The sequence below is a fragment of the Haemorhous mexicanus genome, chromosome Z (genome assembly GCF_027477595.1).
Source record: "Haemorhous mexicanus isolate bHaeMex1 chromosome Z, bHaeMex1.pri, whole genome shotgun sequence".
NCBI classification, from domain to species: domain Eukaryota; kingdom Metazoa; phylum Chordata; class Aves; order Passeriformes; family Fringillidae; genus Haemorhous; species Haemorhous mexicanus.
In genome coordinates this window covers 6241092-6258162 of record NC_082381.1, presented here as the reverse complement: position 1 = coordinate 6258162, position 17071 = coordinate 6241092, and the positions used below count along the sequence as shown (strand labels likewise).

General features: G+C 38.8%; 1 protein-coding gene across 1 annotated transcript in view; it reads right to left on the bottom strand.

Moving 5' to 3' along the window:
* Nucleotides 1–17071, bottom strand: part of RAD23B (RAD23 homolog B, nucleotide excision repair protein) — a 35770-nt gene that overhangs the window by 16174 nt on the left and 2525 nt on the right. The window contains exons 2-4 of the mRNA XM_059836844.1: nt 6871–6952; nt 4288–4367; nt 1820–2067 (exon numbers count right to left, since the gene is read on the bottom strand). Of these exons, the coding sequence (XP_059692827.1) occupies nt 1820–2067; nt 4288–4367; nt 6871–6952 (410 nt within the window). The remainder of the gene's footprint in view (nt 1–1819; nt 2068–4287; nt 4368–6870; nt 6953–17071) is intronic.

Genomic DNA, 17071 nt, shown 5'->3' with positions numbered 1-17071 from the left:
GTGATTTCTACATATTCCTTTTGCAGTAGTGGGCTTTGCTCTTAACAGCCAGAGGGGAAGTGGATGTGGCTGATGTATCTTGCATGAGTGCTGAGATTTTCCCTGCCTGAGCTGACCTAAGCAGCCAGACATATATTTACAGGTATATCCATATTGTGTGTATATTTTGGGAATACACAGTCTTGATAACATGACAGACTGGAGGACATGGAGCTGCAGGAGTCTCACATTTATCAGGCTACCAGAGTTGGCAACTCCTACCAGCAAGTGAAAGATCATCAGATTGATCTGAATGTTTTCAGAAGATACCACAAAAATCCAGCGAGGCACTTAGACAGATCTCTGTAAGATCTATACAAGAAATAATTTGTTCCAACAAGAGTACTTCACTAGAATCTGTCAGTAGTTAAGAATTACAATCAAAAAAAGATCAAAGACAAAGCAGGACGCCAGCTGGCCTGGCCTTGGGGTCAATAAATCTTGCCTTAGTAATTTAGCTTCTAAAGCAAATCAGAAGCAAACAGTATTCACTGAAATCAAGGCAGGTGATAACTTTGATGTCTATGTTAAATTATTTTGTTCCTCCCTGTCAAGTGTGTACACTGAGGGTCCCTTACTACAGTTTTACAAAACTGCAATCCACACATGAAAAACACTATTTCAGTATGACAGATTGATCTTTGAACCCACTGGACACACTGAGCAGGGAGAAAAAAAAACCCAGAAAATAACCCCACTCATATTTTTTAACAACTAAGTGAATTTGACTGATAAATGAAACTTCATTTGCATTCCATTTTGAAGAGATACTCGTTTCTCAGAACTGCAAAATTAAATCATCAATTTGTGTATTTATTGTAAGAAATTTGTGATGAGTTTTTCAAGACATTAGGCAATTACAAATTTTGCTTTGTTATCATCAAATCAATATTCAACGGTGTTTAAATAAAATCGCTTAAAAAATACTGTATTGTGCACCAGTATTCCCAGAAATAACACACAAATAATTAAAGCCCAGAGCATGAAAATGAAGATTTGATGCTATGCAGAACTTCAGGGTCCATTAAATTCCTGTTAACAACATTTTAATCCCATGCTGTACTTCAGCAACTTAAGCAAAAAAAGGCAACTGCATACAACAGGGATGAAACCTCTAACTTCCACTTGATTTTCTCAACTGTAGAAAATTGAGGTGAAAAGTTTTCCCAGGTTTCACAATTAATTACCTGCAGATGGGTCAAAGAACACTCAGGAAAAAAACCCAAAAAAACCAACCTCATAGCTTTAAGGCATTACATGATTAAGATCAATACCACATCCAACATTTTGGAAGAAAAAGCTCTTGGCAGAAATTAAAGAGACTCAAACTGCAATAAGAAATTTATGGTTTGAATCTGACCAACATTATCAAAAGCACAATCAGAGGGTTATGAGCAGGACAGGACACATTCCTCTTCAGACTTCAAGAGCTTTTTGAGCAGTAGATCCCCACTGCAGGTGAATATCCTCAGTCTGAAAAGAAACTTGCAGGATAGCAACTCTGAAATACCTAACAGGAGCTCAAATCTTGTGTCATTTAACTCTCCCCTCCACAGGTGTGTTCCCAAGACCACACTTCCCACAGGAGAAGGCATAAGCAAGGAGAGGTCCTTCTTACAACCAGTAGTATCATACTTGAGTCAGAGACTGAATTACAGTTAAGAAAGAAGAAAAATTATATAGAATGGAGAAAGTGATTGGCCTAGCACTGTAATACAAACTTAAAATCAAAACTAGAAGCAACAGAAATGGGAACCCAGTTTTGGAGGCTTACTCATACCTGTCAATTGATGATGGACTGACAGCAGCTGGTGCCTCAGGTGGTTTTTCTTCTGGCTTCTCCTCTTTTGGAGCACTCACAGGTGCTGGTTCACAAGCCACTGCATCTGGTGCTGATGGTGGAGGGACAGGAGCTGGCACAGGGGCAGGAACAGGGATTGGTGCAGCAACTGCTGTGGGAGCTGCAGTTGTTGAGCCAACAGTGGAAGTGGCATTTGACGGCTGAGTCGCTCCAGCTGCTGCTTTGGGCTACAGGAGGACAAAAGAGTTCAGGCACAGAACAAAGATCATAAATCCATGCCTCTCTAAGTTCTCTTAAGACCATTTGTGTTTGCTATCGCTGCCTCAATGTCAAGGACAACATTAAAACACTGCAAGACATTAATTCTCTAACGCCCTTCAATGTGTTTAAACAAGCAACTGAGAGCGTCACTGAAGTACTCACACACCTGAGCGCTCACACTTTGAGGACAAAGTGAAATGCAAAGATCTAAATATTTACAGACCACAATATTCTAAATATGAATGCAATCCTGTGTTTTACAAAAGCACATTTTATAGAAGAAACGAAGAGAGTTGCCAAAAAACACCTGCAGAACAATCATAAGCTTTTTTTCACCACTCAGACGTGGAGAAAAGTGATTAAGACAGAAATCACATTTCATTATAAATGCTGTTTGATGGAACACAAGATGTGAAACTAAAATAAACTTTACCTGCAACATGTTTCAGTTATGCAATCTTTGCATTCAGAGCACTACAATAACATCTCAAATACTTCAGTTCATGAAGTAAGCACAAAGGAAACAGCAGAATGAAGGACTACCAAATTTACAGCAGAATATTTAGAGTGAATAATACTTGTATGCAATTGTGAAATTATTTTCACATCTCTAATGGAAACCTGAACTTTTCTTGGATGCAGTATTAATCCCATTATATAGAAATAGCCCCAAGGGCTGAGAAAGCTGACCCCAATCTTTACCTTTCCAAGGGAAATAGCTGAACTTTAACAAAACTACTTATTCAAGGTGCACCACTTTCAGACACTGCCTGCTTGAAGAAGAAAACATTTACTTCCTCCCTTTGTCTGCAAAGAGAGGTAAAGCTAAGAATGAATAGCTTCCAACATGATGGGCACAGCAAATAACATCTTAATAAGCACTCAAAGAAAAACACTGACACAGCTGGAATGCAAGGGGGGTTATTTTCTGCTGGATTCCTAAACCCTTAATGCAACAACGTCTGAGCATCAGACAAAGTTAGCAGTCTGTGCCTACATGACTGGGCATGTCTTACCCGCAATAGAATCAGGAAAGGGCAATTGAGCTCCAAGACTAACAAAAAGATTGTAAGTCTGAAGAAATGCCAAAGGGACAGGTCCTTTATTATCAGAATATACTAAATTTGGCAGTTATTCATGGAGATCTGCCTTTAGAATCATAGATCTGCCTTTAGAATAATCTAAAACAATTGAATCTAACCCAGCACTGCCACACACACACCACTAAACAGTTCCCTAAGTGCCACAGCCACACATTTCTTGAACACTTCCAGGAGTGGCAATTGCACAACTTCTCTGGAGTCTTCTGCTACCAACAAAATGAAAAACTGGACTCTGATATCTCATCTGCACCTGTTTTCTTGTACTGATAAATACCCCTGTGGCAAACCACAGACTAGGAAGCTGTTCATTCACGAAGGCAGCAACAATAGCTATCCTTAACAAGCCCACCTGTTTAATTATGTTTACTATTACCAGATAGAAATAAGGGGCACCAGAATATCTGTTTTCTTTGTTAGGAGGAGGAACTCTAGCTTTGAAATTAACTTAATATTCAAAAACACAGATGAAGCCTGTTTTATTCAGATCGCAATGGTCTGGAATGCCTGGAAAAACAGTGGCTTGATTCCTGGAAGCAGCCTGACAAGTGGTTCAGAGAAGACATACTTCAAACACGTGTCACAGCCATTCCCTATAAATTGCACTTGCAGTCTTTCAAAACCCGCAGGTTTGTTTACTGCCAGATGTATCCTGTCTCTACTGGTTTATGCTGTTGATTTTGACAGAAGAAAAAGCCATGAACTATGAAAAGCAACATGGCAAGGCTGGAAGAGCTCCATGCAGAGGATTTAACCACAAACTACCTAGGTTGCCTTCTTCCTTTTAATAATAAAAGGGAAAAAATAACAGAGAGACATAAAAGAATAAACAGTAAAATCAGCCATTAGCAATTTTTTAGTTTGATACAAATATTCAGCATACAGCAAAAGTAAAAATCAGCCTGGGCAAACCAAGACTGTGAAGCAATATTTTATATCTATTCACAGAAGCTTTTTACTGTTGACCTGAATTTGCTTATGATGAAATTCCACTGGTTTTAAGGATGGACATATACAACAACTCATCCCAAGAAAAAATAGAATTAAATTAATGAAGCTTTCTACTCAAAAGAAATGATTACTCACTTTTGTCACCATAACCACCACAAAGTTCTTCTCATCTATCTTGTATTCTTTAAGAGCAGTTTCATCATTAAGGATTTTACCTGGGAAATTAAGCAGGCAGAAATTAAGAAGCTGTTTAACAAATAAGTAAATGATCTTGGGATTTCCTCATGAAAACATGTTTTATGCAGATTAATAAATAAATGTTAAACAACCCAACAAAAAGCGGTTTGGACATTAAGCTTTGGCAGCAGAGCTACAATTTTCCTCATGTGATGTACAGAGTAGTGGATAGTTTGAGGGCTGCTGCCCTAAGTGTTGCAGATGCTTTAAAGCCATTTAAAATAAAAGCATGAAATCTGGAAAGATTCACTGGAATCTGGAAAGATCCTTAACAAAGATACATGTAATACAGAGGAAAGGCATTAACACACAAAAAGCTTAGCCAAGTTACTTATGTCTGCTTACAGAGCAAGAGAAATTCCTTTCTACTTATCTTCCATTTGTTCTTCAGATAAGAGCATAACCTGCAATAACAAGTGTGTGACCTTGCAACTTTAACAATTTGCAAGGCTAAAACATTAGAAAAAACTAGAATAACTCCATAACTTGCCATCTTGACAGAAGGATGAAAAAGCTATCAGACAAACCCAGAAACATCTGTTATACTATGACTTTTGATGTTTCAAAAGCAGAGGTGGTACTGTGACAAAAGAGATTTGCATCACTTCTACAATAACTTAGGAACACAGTAAGCCACATAGTTTTTGCCTTTTCTTAGAATAAGCTGACTTAGAGGTAGCACCACAAATCAGAAAAACAAGTCTGTATTTCAGTGAGTTTTATAGCACTGACTTCTACTACAGAATTTTCAGGGAATTTTTTACAGTTTAAATGATTAATTTTCTTCTGAAGATGTGACGCAGACTACTTCCATTTCATAACATCTCTAGTGGGCTGCAACCAGAAGGACACATCCTGATGATTGCAAGGAAATCAAGCAACACAAACACTTTATGGCACTCAGAACACAAAAGACTGGTTCCACCAGCCTCGCAGGTCAAACATTCAAGGAAGTATTACAGTAGTGCAGTAATAGCAATACCTGTAGCATCTGACTCAGAACCTACAAGGGTTTACTCACAGGTTTTTATAGGCACTTCAGGGAAGGCTTTAATGAATATGTATGCAATATAATACATATACTTTATGAAAGTATACATACAGACATCCTGTCTTCTCAAAACACACCACTCTCAGGATTTCTAGAGCTCACCCTAATTCAGATGTCAACACAATGGACAATCAAAGTCTCTCTAATCAAACTCAGCTGGGGGTATCACTTTGCTTTACCAAACTATGAAAATTCTACAGCTCATTTTAATAACAGTAAAAATGTCACCAATATACCCTCATATCTCTTGTCCAAGAAAAAGAAAAAAAAGAGAATCCGTCTTTGTACAATATTATATTAATCTTATTTCCTATATTTCCTACTGCTTGTGAGGATTATTCAATACTGCAGATACATTCTGACTTCACAAAACACTCGAGTCATGTCACAGAATCTTATGCAATCTTTGATTTTTGCAATCACAGAAACACAACATCAAGAGTGTCGTGCAGTTACACACATTGCACAAAACCTTCTGCCTGGTTCACATTTCTTGGTTTTGCATGAGACTTCCACGTTCATGTTCTTGGCATGCACTCCCCCCACTGAAGTACCAGGGACATAAAACTTGCTGTGAGATGTAGTCCAGAGGAGTTGTACAAACACAGAGACTCACAGCTTCTCTCCCATCAGCATCTCTCCACTGTCAACAGTGGCTTTGGCTTATCACAAGTGAAAGAGACAATACTTGTTACAAAGCAGTAAGTACATGACAAAAGTGAGAAGTCCACTAAAGTTTCTTTCAAACCCAGTTTTAGAGAAAAAAAAAAACACTAGAGGGAGTACTGGAATAGCACCAAAGTTCTGACACAAAGTGAGAACAAAAAAATGGATTTCTGTATTAGCACCAAAATGAACAAGACAAGTAAAATAAAGCTCAAATAAAGTTAATTTCATGTTTTTAACTGACATTAGCCTGCTTTTTGCTAGTACATAATGCACATTTCTACTGACAGAGCTTAAAAGTACTGAAAGTGCCTTTGTACAGCAAGGATTTGGTGGTGGGTTTCTTTTGTCAATTCAAAAGAAATAATCTAGTTTTTAATTCTCAGTGGTATATACAGCAATGCTTCAGCTATGCACAGTATAAATTGAACAAGAAAAAAATTAAGCCAGAACAGCAGCTTTGACCTGCTTAAATTTTGAATTTTTGTAAAAAAACCCCTATTTCTTCTTCACCCAGCATATCCCTAAGACATCATGTTACAAGAGAAAAGATGACAGACACACATGCATTAAGACTTAAAAAATTCTAATTCAAAATAAAGATTTCCCTTTGACACTGAGTTTATTTTTGTGTTTGTGGGGGTTTTTATTCTGTCTGTATTTCAGTTCTTAGAATTCTTAGAAGACTTAACATTCACATCCCACTCAAACAACAACATAAAATAAAGCAGGTTCAGGTAAGTTATCTTCAGAATATCCATTACCTGCATAAATTAGTTTTTGGCCAGCTACTGGAAAGGCATCTTTCCCCTTTTCTGATTCAATCTTCTCTTTCAGTGCCTTCACCTAAAGTACAAAAACAGTCTTAATGAAAACAAAGTTCACAGTGCAAACCTAATTAAGTATACTTTAAGTTTTAAATACTGAAGAGTAGTTTCAATCATGCCTTGATTATGTCAAGTTTATCAGCCTTCAGAATATGTCACTGTAACCACCTTGCAGAGCAACATGCCCCTTTCCCAAACAGTCTCCTGTGCTGAATCAAATCAGGCAATTAATTTTTCCATGAGAAGTTATTAGTATGAGTGCACAACACAGTGAAACAGTAAATTAAGAAATTTGGGGAGAAAAAATGTTTTCATCACTTGACCTATTTGCCCTGTCCTTTCCCTGAATGCAGAGGATACCCCTGCTATAAACAGAGCAGAAGGTTTTCATCATCATAAAGACTTTTCAGGGAATGCCTGGGATTTTTTTTTTTTTTTTTTTTTGGTGAGATCACCATGGCTTTCAACCTTGAAGTCCCCATTAGCAAAGACTTGTGCAAAATGTTCAGATCCTTTTCTTACATAGATTGTTTTCAACTCCTCTTTCTCCACCACAATTTCTAGAGCTTCACACAGCAATTCTAAGCCTATACATTTACTTTTTTGCATTGATGCATCACCCACACTTTCACAGCACCAACAGCTCAAGTGGCCCTGCTAGTTGCTGTCATATATGAGAATGCTCTCAGTTCTCCAGCAAGACTCTGTAATACTACCCTGAGGAGGTAAAACAAGCTCCTGTAAAAGCATTCCTGCACTAACACATCTGCAGTCATGTCTTAAGACTAACTGCCTGCACACACAGTCAATTCTGCTTGCTTTTTTGCAGACACTCCCAGTGTAGAGAAAACAAAGACAACCAATCTGCTATGAGCTTATTATTACTACAGGCTAACACCACCTTCTAAAGGTTGGGGTTTTTTTTCCTGAATATTCAAAAAATCTGTTTCATAAAGCTCTGCAAGGATACAGAACGCAACATATTGCCTCCCTCTATGGAATTAAACAAAAAGAGGGAGCCAGCTCTTCTCCCCCAGCAGATGAAGAAAGGATGCTTTTGGCATTTTGTGCCATACATGCCATCCCAGCACCTGCCAAGTGCTTTGGAATTAGTCTCCAGCAGGCAGTTGCTCTCCCACAGCAAAACTAAGAGCAGCTCACTGCCACCCATAAGTCCTGAGGATAGTCAAATTTGACAGTAGTTTGCTGAAAGCATCATCATTCTCACACACTTACTTTAGAACAATCTGTCCTATCCCTAGATTTACATTTATTTTTAAAGCATATTTTCTTGAAAATTAAAAATATGAACTTGTTAATTCCTCCCCAGTTTTAAGGACGGAAGTGACTCACATTGCTACTGAACAATCTCCTTCACCACAGATAAGCCACTAAGGATTTTTTCCCTAAACTTTAATAGTAATACTGTCTAATACTTCACACAGCTTCAGCTAACGTCCTGCATGCACTAGGGCAAATCCCTTGAATCACATTAAAAGCCTGTTTTGTTTGCAAATGTCTACTTTTTAAGACTCTTATGAATTCTTATACTTATGCATTCGTACCAATCACTCAAAAATAATGACTCCAGACTATATACCCAGGTACCATGTTTGTCATAGATTTGTAAGAAATATTGCAATGTGACTAACATGCATAATCTATTTTCAGGGAGAAAATTAAAGTTTGTTTCATATCCACTGCATCAATCAAGTCACTGGCTTCAAATGTCTACTTAGTCTCCTTTATTTTCTATTGTTTTATTCCAGATAGCAGTCTTTTTCTCACAGGGAACAAAACCAAGATGTGTTCTTTCAAACATAAAATGTTTCAGCAGCTAACAGTCCAGGACACACTGAACACACATGTTGATTTACTACACAGTAATTGGATCCATGAAAAGGAGTTAAGATATTTACTGTAGGAGGATCCAACAATTCATTTACCTTTGCTGACCACCTGTGTGTAGCATTTCCCCTTGTTATTACTGTGCTGTGATTGATGTACTGCAAGCGACTTGAGGCACTGCCATCTTCTAAAACTTCCCCAAAATAAGTCTGTTGCAGACTTATGGAGGGGGGTTTGCAAATAGGACTATGCTTTCGTCCCTTTGGCAGGTGGCATTCATCTCCAGACGTAGGCAAACTTCCATTTACACCATGGAGCCAAGGAAAACGAGAAAAAAAAATTTTCTGGGAATCTGTTCCAGTGTTTCACCATCCTCACTGTACAAAATTCCTTCCTTACATCTACTTTTAACAGGCCTGCTAAGAAGTCTGTCCCCGTCTTTCTTACAAAGAACCTTCTGTTTAGCCCTGGAAGGTTCTCCAAGAAGTCCACAGAGTCTTCTCTTCTCCAGCCTGAACATCCCCAGCTCTCTCAACCAGTCTCCACAGGACAGGTGCTCCACCCTCTGAAGACCTTCATGGCCTCCTCAGGACCAGCTCCAAAAGGTCCACATCCTTCATGTGCTGAGCATCACCAAGAGCACACACCCTATGTTCCACAGGGTTACACCTAGGAAAACTAACTCAGTGCCCACAGGCAGTTTTAGCCTTGTTGGACATTCAGGTGGCTGTGCTTCAGCTGTACAGGCCCCTTCCACAATCAAAAAACCCTCTCTGCATACGAACACAGACATAATTTTTATTATTGCGGTGATCTAGGGCAGGACAGACTAAAGACATACACCAATTACTATGCAGTAACTGGATCCACGTGAAGCAGTTTGGCATTTGTTGCCTCAGTGAAATAGTTATCAATTCAAATAACACCATGAGGTTACAGAACCATGGTGGCTCTGAACATAAAAATAAACTACAGGTTTTCTCCTAGACAACAGAGACAATCTTTGGCTAAAGCTTGCCAATACAGGGGCCACCATTAACTTCTTAATTCTTGAAAAGACTGTAAATCCTGAAGAGAAAAGGCCATTACAGTTTTCAGTGCTGGTCTTTATTCTCTGCTTGTCTTCTTGCCACACACATCAATCAGTTTAAGAACAGATTATATCCTAAATTGGAACACAAATTACTTCAGTTCTCCAGCTGACAGCTTACAAAAATCTGAAAGAAATTTAATCTTAACTGAGCCAATTTACAGTATTTTGCTATCTATGCCCAGGGACACTGTCATTTGCAAAGGGGAAGATCATTTACATGGGTCTCTCATTTAAATGGACATTCTCTCTACTGTGAACTTTTGCCATCCAAAGATACTTGATATCTTATGGTGACTGACAGTAATCCACCATGGGCTCCTAATCACAAATTTAAAATTCTGTCATGTCATTCAAGTTGCCCCTTTAAAACTGAAAATACATCAAATAGTCGAGTAACTTCAAGATTACATTCAAAAACATTTCAGAGCATTGCTTAACTGCTTTATAAAGAACAGTGATTTAGATAAGGGAATCTGTCCTATCTCAAATGAATACAATGAACTGATCGGATCACACCTATTCAAAGGAATAAAAGGACTTAAACCAACTTTTAACTTCTAGAGCTTGAACCCCCCAAAATACGCAGTCAGCTACAGACTTCATTTCTGTCTCTCTTATTAGAGACAGAAATTCAAGAAAACACTCAGGCCAAAATAAAAAGTGTTTGCCTATCTTCTCGCTTTCATCACTGCCTAGCCTAGGAGGCCAGAAACAAATCATTTGCAGAGGATACAGTACTAATTCTCAGAATATAAAAAGGAATAGATAAGATCAGATACATCAATTTGAGCAGTAACATTCTGGTGTCATAGAATTTCCTCTTGTAGTTCCAACTGGAGTGACTGAAGGCATAGTGAGAAATAACTGTGCCAATAATTCTGCTGAGAGGAAAATTGTAAAACGGTGCAACAGCCTGTATCTCAGACGGTAGTATGATCCATCTTCATTGAGATTTAAACCATAGATATTCCATTTTCAAGGAAGAATTAAAAAAAAACAGAGAGAGAGATAGAGAAAGAGGGAGAGAGGGGGAGAGAGGAAGAAGCCCTCTCAATGCTTTTCAGAAAATACAACTGCATCTTCCAGCTGCTGGTGCAATGAAAGGCTGAAAAAAGCAACATCCTAAACTTTGCCTCTAGCAAATTAGGTTGCTAAGAACCTAACTCCAGCACCACCATTGGTTATTAAGTGAAAATTAATTTTGGGAAAGCACACCCAGCACACTGATCCATCAAAACTGAGAAACCATTCATAGATTATGATTTATTTTACTCATAAATACAGATCCATAAACCAAACCTTCAGGCTTCCTAGCTTTATTCAACCTGATTAGGGTCCAAAATGCATTTCAGACCTCACCAAATCCCATTTTTCCTCTGCACTTATAAAATTTCACAGCACAATAAACAGAGCCTGTACTTTATGGCAATAACTTTAAGAATGAGCATCAATTCATCTACAAACACTTTACCCTAAAGATTCAGAAACAGCACGCTTCCAAGCCAAGACGACTTTCATCTGTTCCCCATGAACTCAGATGTGAAACTCTCCATACTACTCAGAAACTGAACGCAATGTCCTGGAGAATATATTATGCCATGCAATCTGTTTAACAAAGAGAGAGCTGACTGACTCCTAACTGAAAAACTGAGGTCTTCCAAAGAAATACCAGTCATCAACTGCATCCCAGACAGGCATCTAAAAATGGGTTTCATGAAATCACCAGTGCTGAGTTTCCCAGTTGTTCCTTGCAGTCACTTTTTGCCAGCTAAGCAAGCAGGGCATGCTGGTTTCCATCCAGGCAAGCAGCTCCCATTGATCACACACCCTCCACCTTTCCCTCTCACACTCCAATTTTCATTTCTCCCACCTCATATACATGCTAACACAGAAGAGGCAAGAATCATCAGTTTATTCAGAGACTCATTTCATAAATCCTAAAGAAAAGGTGAACAGTGTATTTTCATCGGTTTTAATGTATAATTACACAGGCAAGACAAATTGCTGAATTTCCTGAGATGCTGAATACAAAGCCAGAAAGGATCTCTTCTGACATCAAGCCACAGACTCATCTTCCACACCATGATCTTCATCAGGAATCTGATGCACCCACAGACAAGGTTGTTTGCTACCTCTACCATGAAGCTGCTACAAAGTTTACTCTGATATTGGAAGTCTTTTCCTAGATTCCATTCCAAGTTAATTCATAGACTATTAATACTGATTTGTTCTTATGCTGATACCATTCAAGCATGAGTAGCCTTCCCACATCCACTGGTGCTTGCCAGTGTAAAACATTCACCAAAACTTTGAGCTAAGACAAGCAGGTGTCTTTAGTTTCCTTTCATGTCAGAGCTGCTGTCTCCCACAGGCTCCAGGCACCTCTTTCCAAACATAGAAATTCATTTCCCTTGGGAACAGGTGGCCAGCACACTTGAAGCAGAACAGCATCACTACTCTCTCTGGATGTTTCAGGATCTATGATCTTCAGGGCTTCACCTTTTAATGAACCCAATTCCAATTAATCCATGCGGCTCATTTGAGAGCTGTTTACCAAGTCTGACCCTCAATTAGGCAGACGGGTACTAATGTTAAACTTTGTGGTTTTCAATGTCATCATGCTTCTGTTGATTTGAAATCAAACTCTTATCGAATGGATTAAAGGACTTTGAAGAGATGGATCCCAAGACCAACTCTGAAAGACCCTCACTACCAGCCTAGCTCTGCTGAACTGCTTCTCTTGGAGAATAAATGCTGCACAGAGGGTTGTTTTTAAAATCTACATTATGATTCCCTACCACTCAATCTTTTTCTGTAGTAAGGTAACATGTTTCTCCCAGACTTCTCTCAAAGTCATGGCTAGACAAGGACAAAAGCATTTACTCCAAAGGGCTTTTTTCTTTTCCTCCTCCCTGAGGTAGGGTATCGGAGTCTGAAAACTTGTGTAGAATTTAGACTTAATTTTCCCGAGTTTTCTCCTTCCACTGCCCTTCCAAAAATATTTACCACATGTTATACCGCTACATAAATACTGCTCAAAGTCAGGAGAGGACAATGCAGCTGTATCAGACAATAAACCTGCTAATGAAGCAACAAAACGACCAGTGCAACAGGTTTTACTACCCTTAATCAAACTCCATGATCAGCAACTGATTAATGACAAATATTGTGCCTACTACTGAAAACATGCAGAGGATAAGAAATTACTAAGCTCATAAGTCAATGCTTTACAGTACTTTTACTGGTAAGAATCTATTTGGTTCCAGCTACTTCTTTCTAAAAATCATAAAAGCAGGTTTTCCTGGCACAAAACTCAATTTATAGTGTTCTCCTATATTTTCTTTCTAAACAGGAACAGTCATATTTAGTCAGAAGGCAATAATAATGGTGGTTACATGAAGAGATCACTGCCCTACTTCAGACCTCAAAGGCATAACAGATACAGTAATTGGGAAGAAGCACAGGAGAGGAAGAGCCTTGTGAATCCAGTCAGGCTTACGAGCTTAGTAAGTGCCTGGGAAAAAAAACAACAGTTGTACTCAAATAAACAAGGCATCTAGAATTACTCCTGCATTTAAAAACAGACAGGATAAAGTGTCCATAAGCTCCTTTATTTACATGCTGTATTTACTGCTGCCGAAACTTGCAGCATCCTCTGAAGAAAAATAATCTGGAATTGTCAAGGTAAAAATCCAAATTTAGCCCTGACATTTACTTTCTCTGCAATTACCACCATCTTTCTAATTTCCTTTACAAATTGAGCTCATCTACACACAAGTGATATTTATAAGTCTAGTCACCATTATGCAATGACCAGAGATCAAGAGAAATAATTTCTGATCTCAAAGCTGGCCTCCAGGCCTCCACACACTTCTGTCCTGCATTTCAAAATTGATGTATGCCCTGTCTGAAAGAGGAGACACCGGGGCCAGTTCTCTGATGCAAAAAGGTGACTAAAAGCAGCTCAGCTTCATACTAACACAGGAACACAAATGTCAACCTAAAGCAGAGCTTTCAGCTATCTGCAGCTTGAAGAAAAATAGCAAGATGGACAGTTCTGCCTCTGCAGCCACAAAGGCTTGTTTTAGGAAGAAAGCTTACATTCTGAGTTGTGACTCTTGCAATGGTCTTGTTAATTAGAACAAAAAATCCTCCTGTAAATTTGGGCAGACAGCTTTTACAACAGGCATATTCCCCACAAACCCATTTACAAGTATAAAAGTGACACAGTTGTTTGAGTATGAAGAAAACTGGTAAGCCATTTCGATCGATGCTAAAAAGACACTTAAAAAACCCTTTTCCAACACTGCATGCCCCTGACACAAAAACACAGGGAAAGACAAGGAGAGGGAGAACCAGAGCCACTGTGTAGACAACACTCTGTGTGCTCACAGCCACGGCAGGCCCTTCCCTTTTCCCGTTCCTTTGGTGCTCCCTGCAGGGCAGCATGCAGAGGACAGCCATCCTTACAGTCTCTAGGTAAGACATGCTGCATATCACAATCTCCTGTGAGAGAGAGATTTGTTTCACTGAGCCCACTCCACCCACAGGAACCTTGACCAAAGACATAAACCTTGGTGGGAGAAAACATTGCCAGCCCTACCTTTCAGTGCTGTAAGTTTACACCATCCTACTTCACACCTACAGATGACCTCTTCTGCGTTTCAGGAATTCAAAGAAAATGTTTTCGACAGGTTTGTCAGTAAATACAGCCATTTACACACAAGGGCAGCAATGGAATTCCAGCCAGAAGCAGGATCAACTGCTCATATTAATTCTTTTTAATTAAGATGTACTCTCCTTTTTCACCAACTTGCAAAGGCAACACCTTCCAGCCTGTTGTTATCCATATCAAGAACAGATACCCTTGCTTTCCAGTCATAACTGCAAAACAGACCTTAAATATATGTCTAGAACCATCTTTAAGTGTATACAATCTCTGTATTTAACTCCTCAAAAACTAGCCACCTTGGGAAGCTAAGTTTTTGAGAAATACAGAACATAATACTGCCAAATTATTAAAAGTACAAAGCTAACTTTTCTTTGCTAACAGCTAAACTAGGTAAGAACATTCTCAATAAAGTAGTTGAAAAATTATGGGCAGAGCCACAGCATTTGAAAAGTGTAAAAACATATTCCAATATGAATAAAATAATTTTAGTTGTATAAATTTATGCTACCCTATCCTTTCCTTTATTAAATTTTTAAAAAATGTGTCATCCTGCCCAAAGTTCTTTGGAAATTTTATTTAAAACATTTACTAGAATTTCGGGAAAATATTCCTGAACTTATGAAAGCCTAGCCTTCTTCAGCCATGAATCAGAACACCGTCCTTGCTTGAAAATTCTAACTCTAATCAGGAAAAAATAAAGGACTATCCACCAAAGAAAAGCAGTAGCAAAAATCCCCTAGAGAGTTAATTAAACATGTATAAATTGTAACAGACCAAAATTCCAAAATTCTACAGTCTGTGAAGAAAATATGAAAACAATGAGAAAAAAAATGGAGCTACTCTTATTCTAGTGATCTCTGAAGTTAAATTTTGCAGAGTCATGTATCAAACCACAAGCAGCAAGTACAAGCCCTTCAAATTCACACCTCCTCTGCCTGTGCAAGCACACACACACAAAATAATAAAATCCTAAACAGAGGCAAGAACAACAAAACAATACTCTAGAAGAGGTTAAAGATATCTGCTGTACAACCCAAAGAGTAATTAAAAAAGAATACCAAGACCTGAAAAACATCTTTAACCTAGAAGGGTACTTCTGGATTTTGAACTGAGCACTTTTCCTCTAACCATAAAATGATAAATTCCCAGGGAAATACAAAAACAATGCCCTTACCCACAACTGCTGTAGGATTAACCTGCACTGAAACACATGTAGGAAGGAGTTTTTTAAGGGTATGTTCACACATTGACAAGTTACAAGCCGAGGAGTCAGCTTTCACCATTTCACCCAGCAGCAGTCCCTGATTTTTCCAGAACTGCTACAAAGTTAATTCTTCTGACACAGTAATGTTACCATCCCGAAATCTCCACATCAAGCATACACATACTAAGGACACACCAGAACACAGCAGAAGCTCAAACTTTCACAACTAAGTGTTCTGCTGACATGGTGTTAAACAAGCTGGCTTTGCCTGGGTGTATAAGGGCTGTGGTGGAACAGCGAAATGTGAAAGCCCATATTATGTGACACAGAGACTGCAGCCAAAAGACTGCTGACATCCTGAATATTCCTTGCACTTCTCTGCATTTTGACAATCAGGTTTTTAAGTTAACAGCGCAGGGGGAGCTGAAAACAAAACAGGGCAGACTTAACTTTTGCTTGGTGTTTCAGTTTCAAAGTTAAGAATGCTTGTTGAAGATTTTAAAACCCTGCTTCGTGTCTACATAGCGATAGCTGCAACAGAAGTGCCACATTTAGAAGCCTACTGTGTCACCTCAGACAAGAGATGCGGCTACACAGGTCTGCACCAGTGTCAGTGCTTACTATTTGCTCCTAACACAATGTTTAACATGTTTACTTTCTCACAGAGAGCCAACAAAAAGCAGCAGCTTGTGCAGATGGATACATGCTTTCATTTACCCAGGTTAGGTCTAAACACTGAAGCTCTGAGTGACCCCACTCAGAACACCAGAATGGCCACAACGGGTAAATCCACCCACCGTGTGGAGCTTGATGGGCCCACCACAAAACTTAAAGTAAAACAGCCAGGATTGCAAAACTTTAATTTGATAACAGACCTTCCCCAATAATAGAGCCTGAGGCTAAATATTTTCATCTTCTTTACTCAGTCAGGATACCTGAGAGTCTTCACCCAGTGCTTTTGGCAAGCAAGATAATAGCTTCAATAAGAGTTTTCACTCACTCAAAATACTCAGTTGGCCAATGTTTTAAAACACCACCAAACCAAACTAGCCACACTACTGAAGGCAAGTTTGAAATTCAACTGTGTGATTTAATAGGAAAAAAAAAAAAAAAAAAGACCAGTTGCTTGTGCACAGAGCTAATTAGCAAGGCCAATCAGCTATTGGGAAGTGTGTTGCTTCAAATTATTACTGGAGGTTGGTTTAAATATTCCTACCAATGACAGCTCTCAGTCACAAGCATTAAATCTTGCTACCTTGCACAGTCTCTCCAGATTACCTGGTGTTGAGAGTAAGGACAGAAATTGCTAGGAACACAAAAG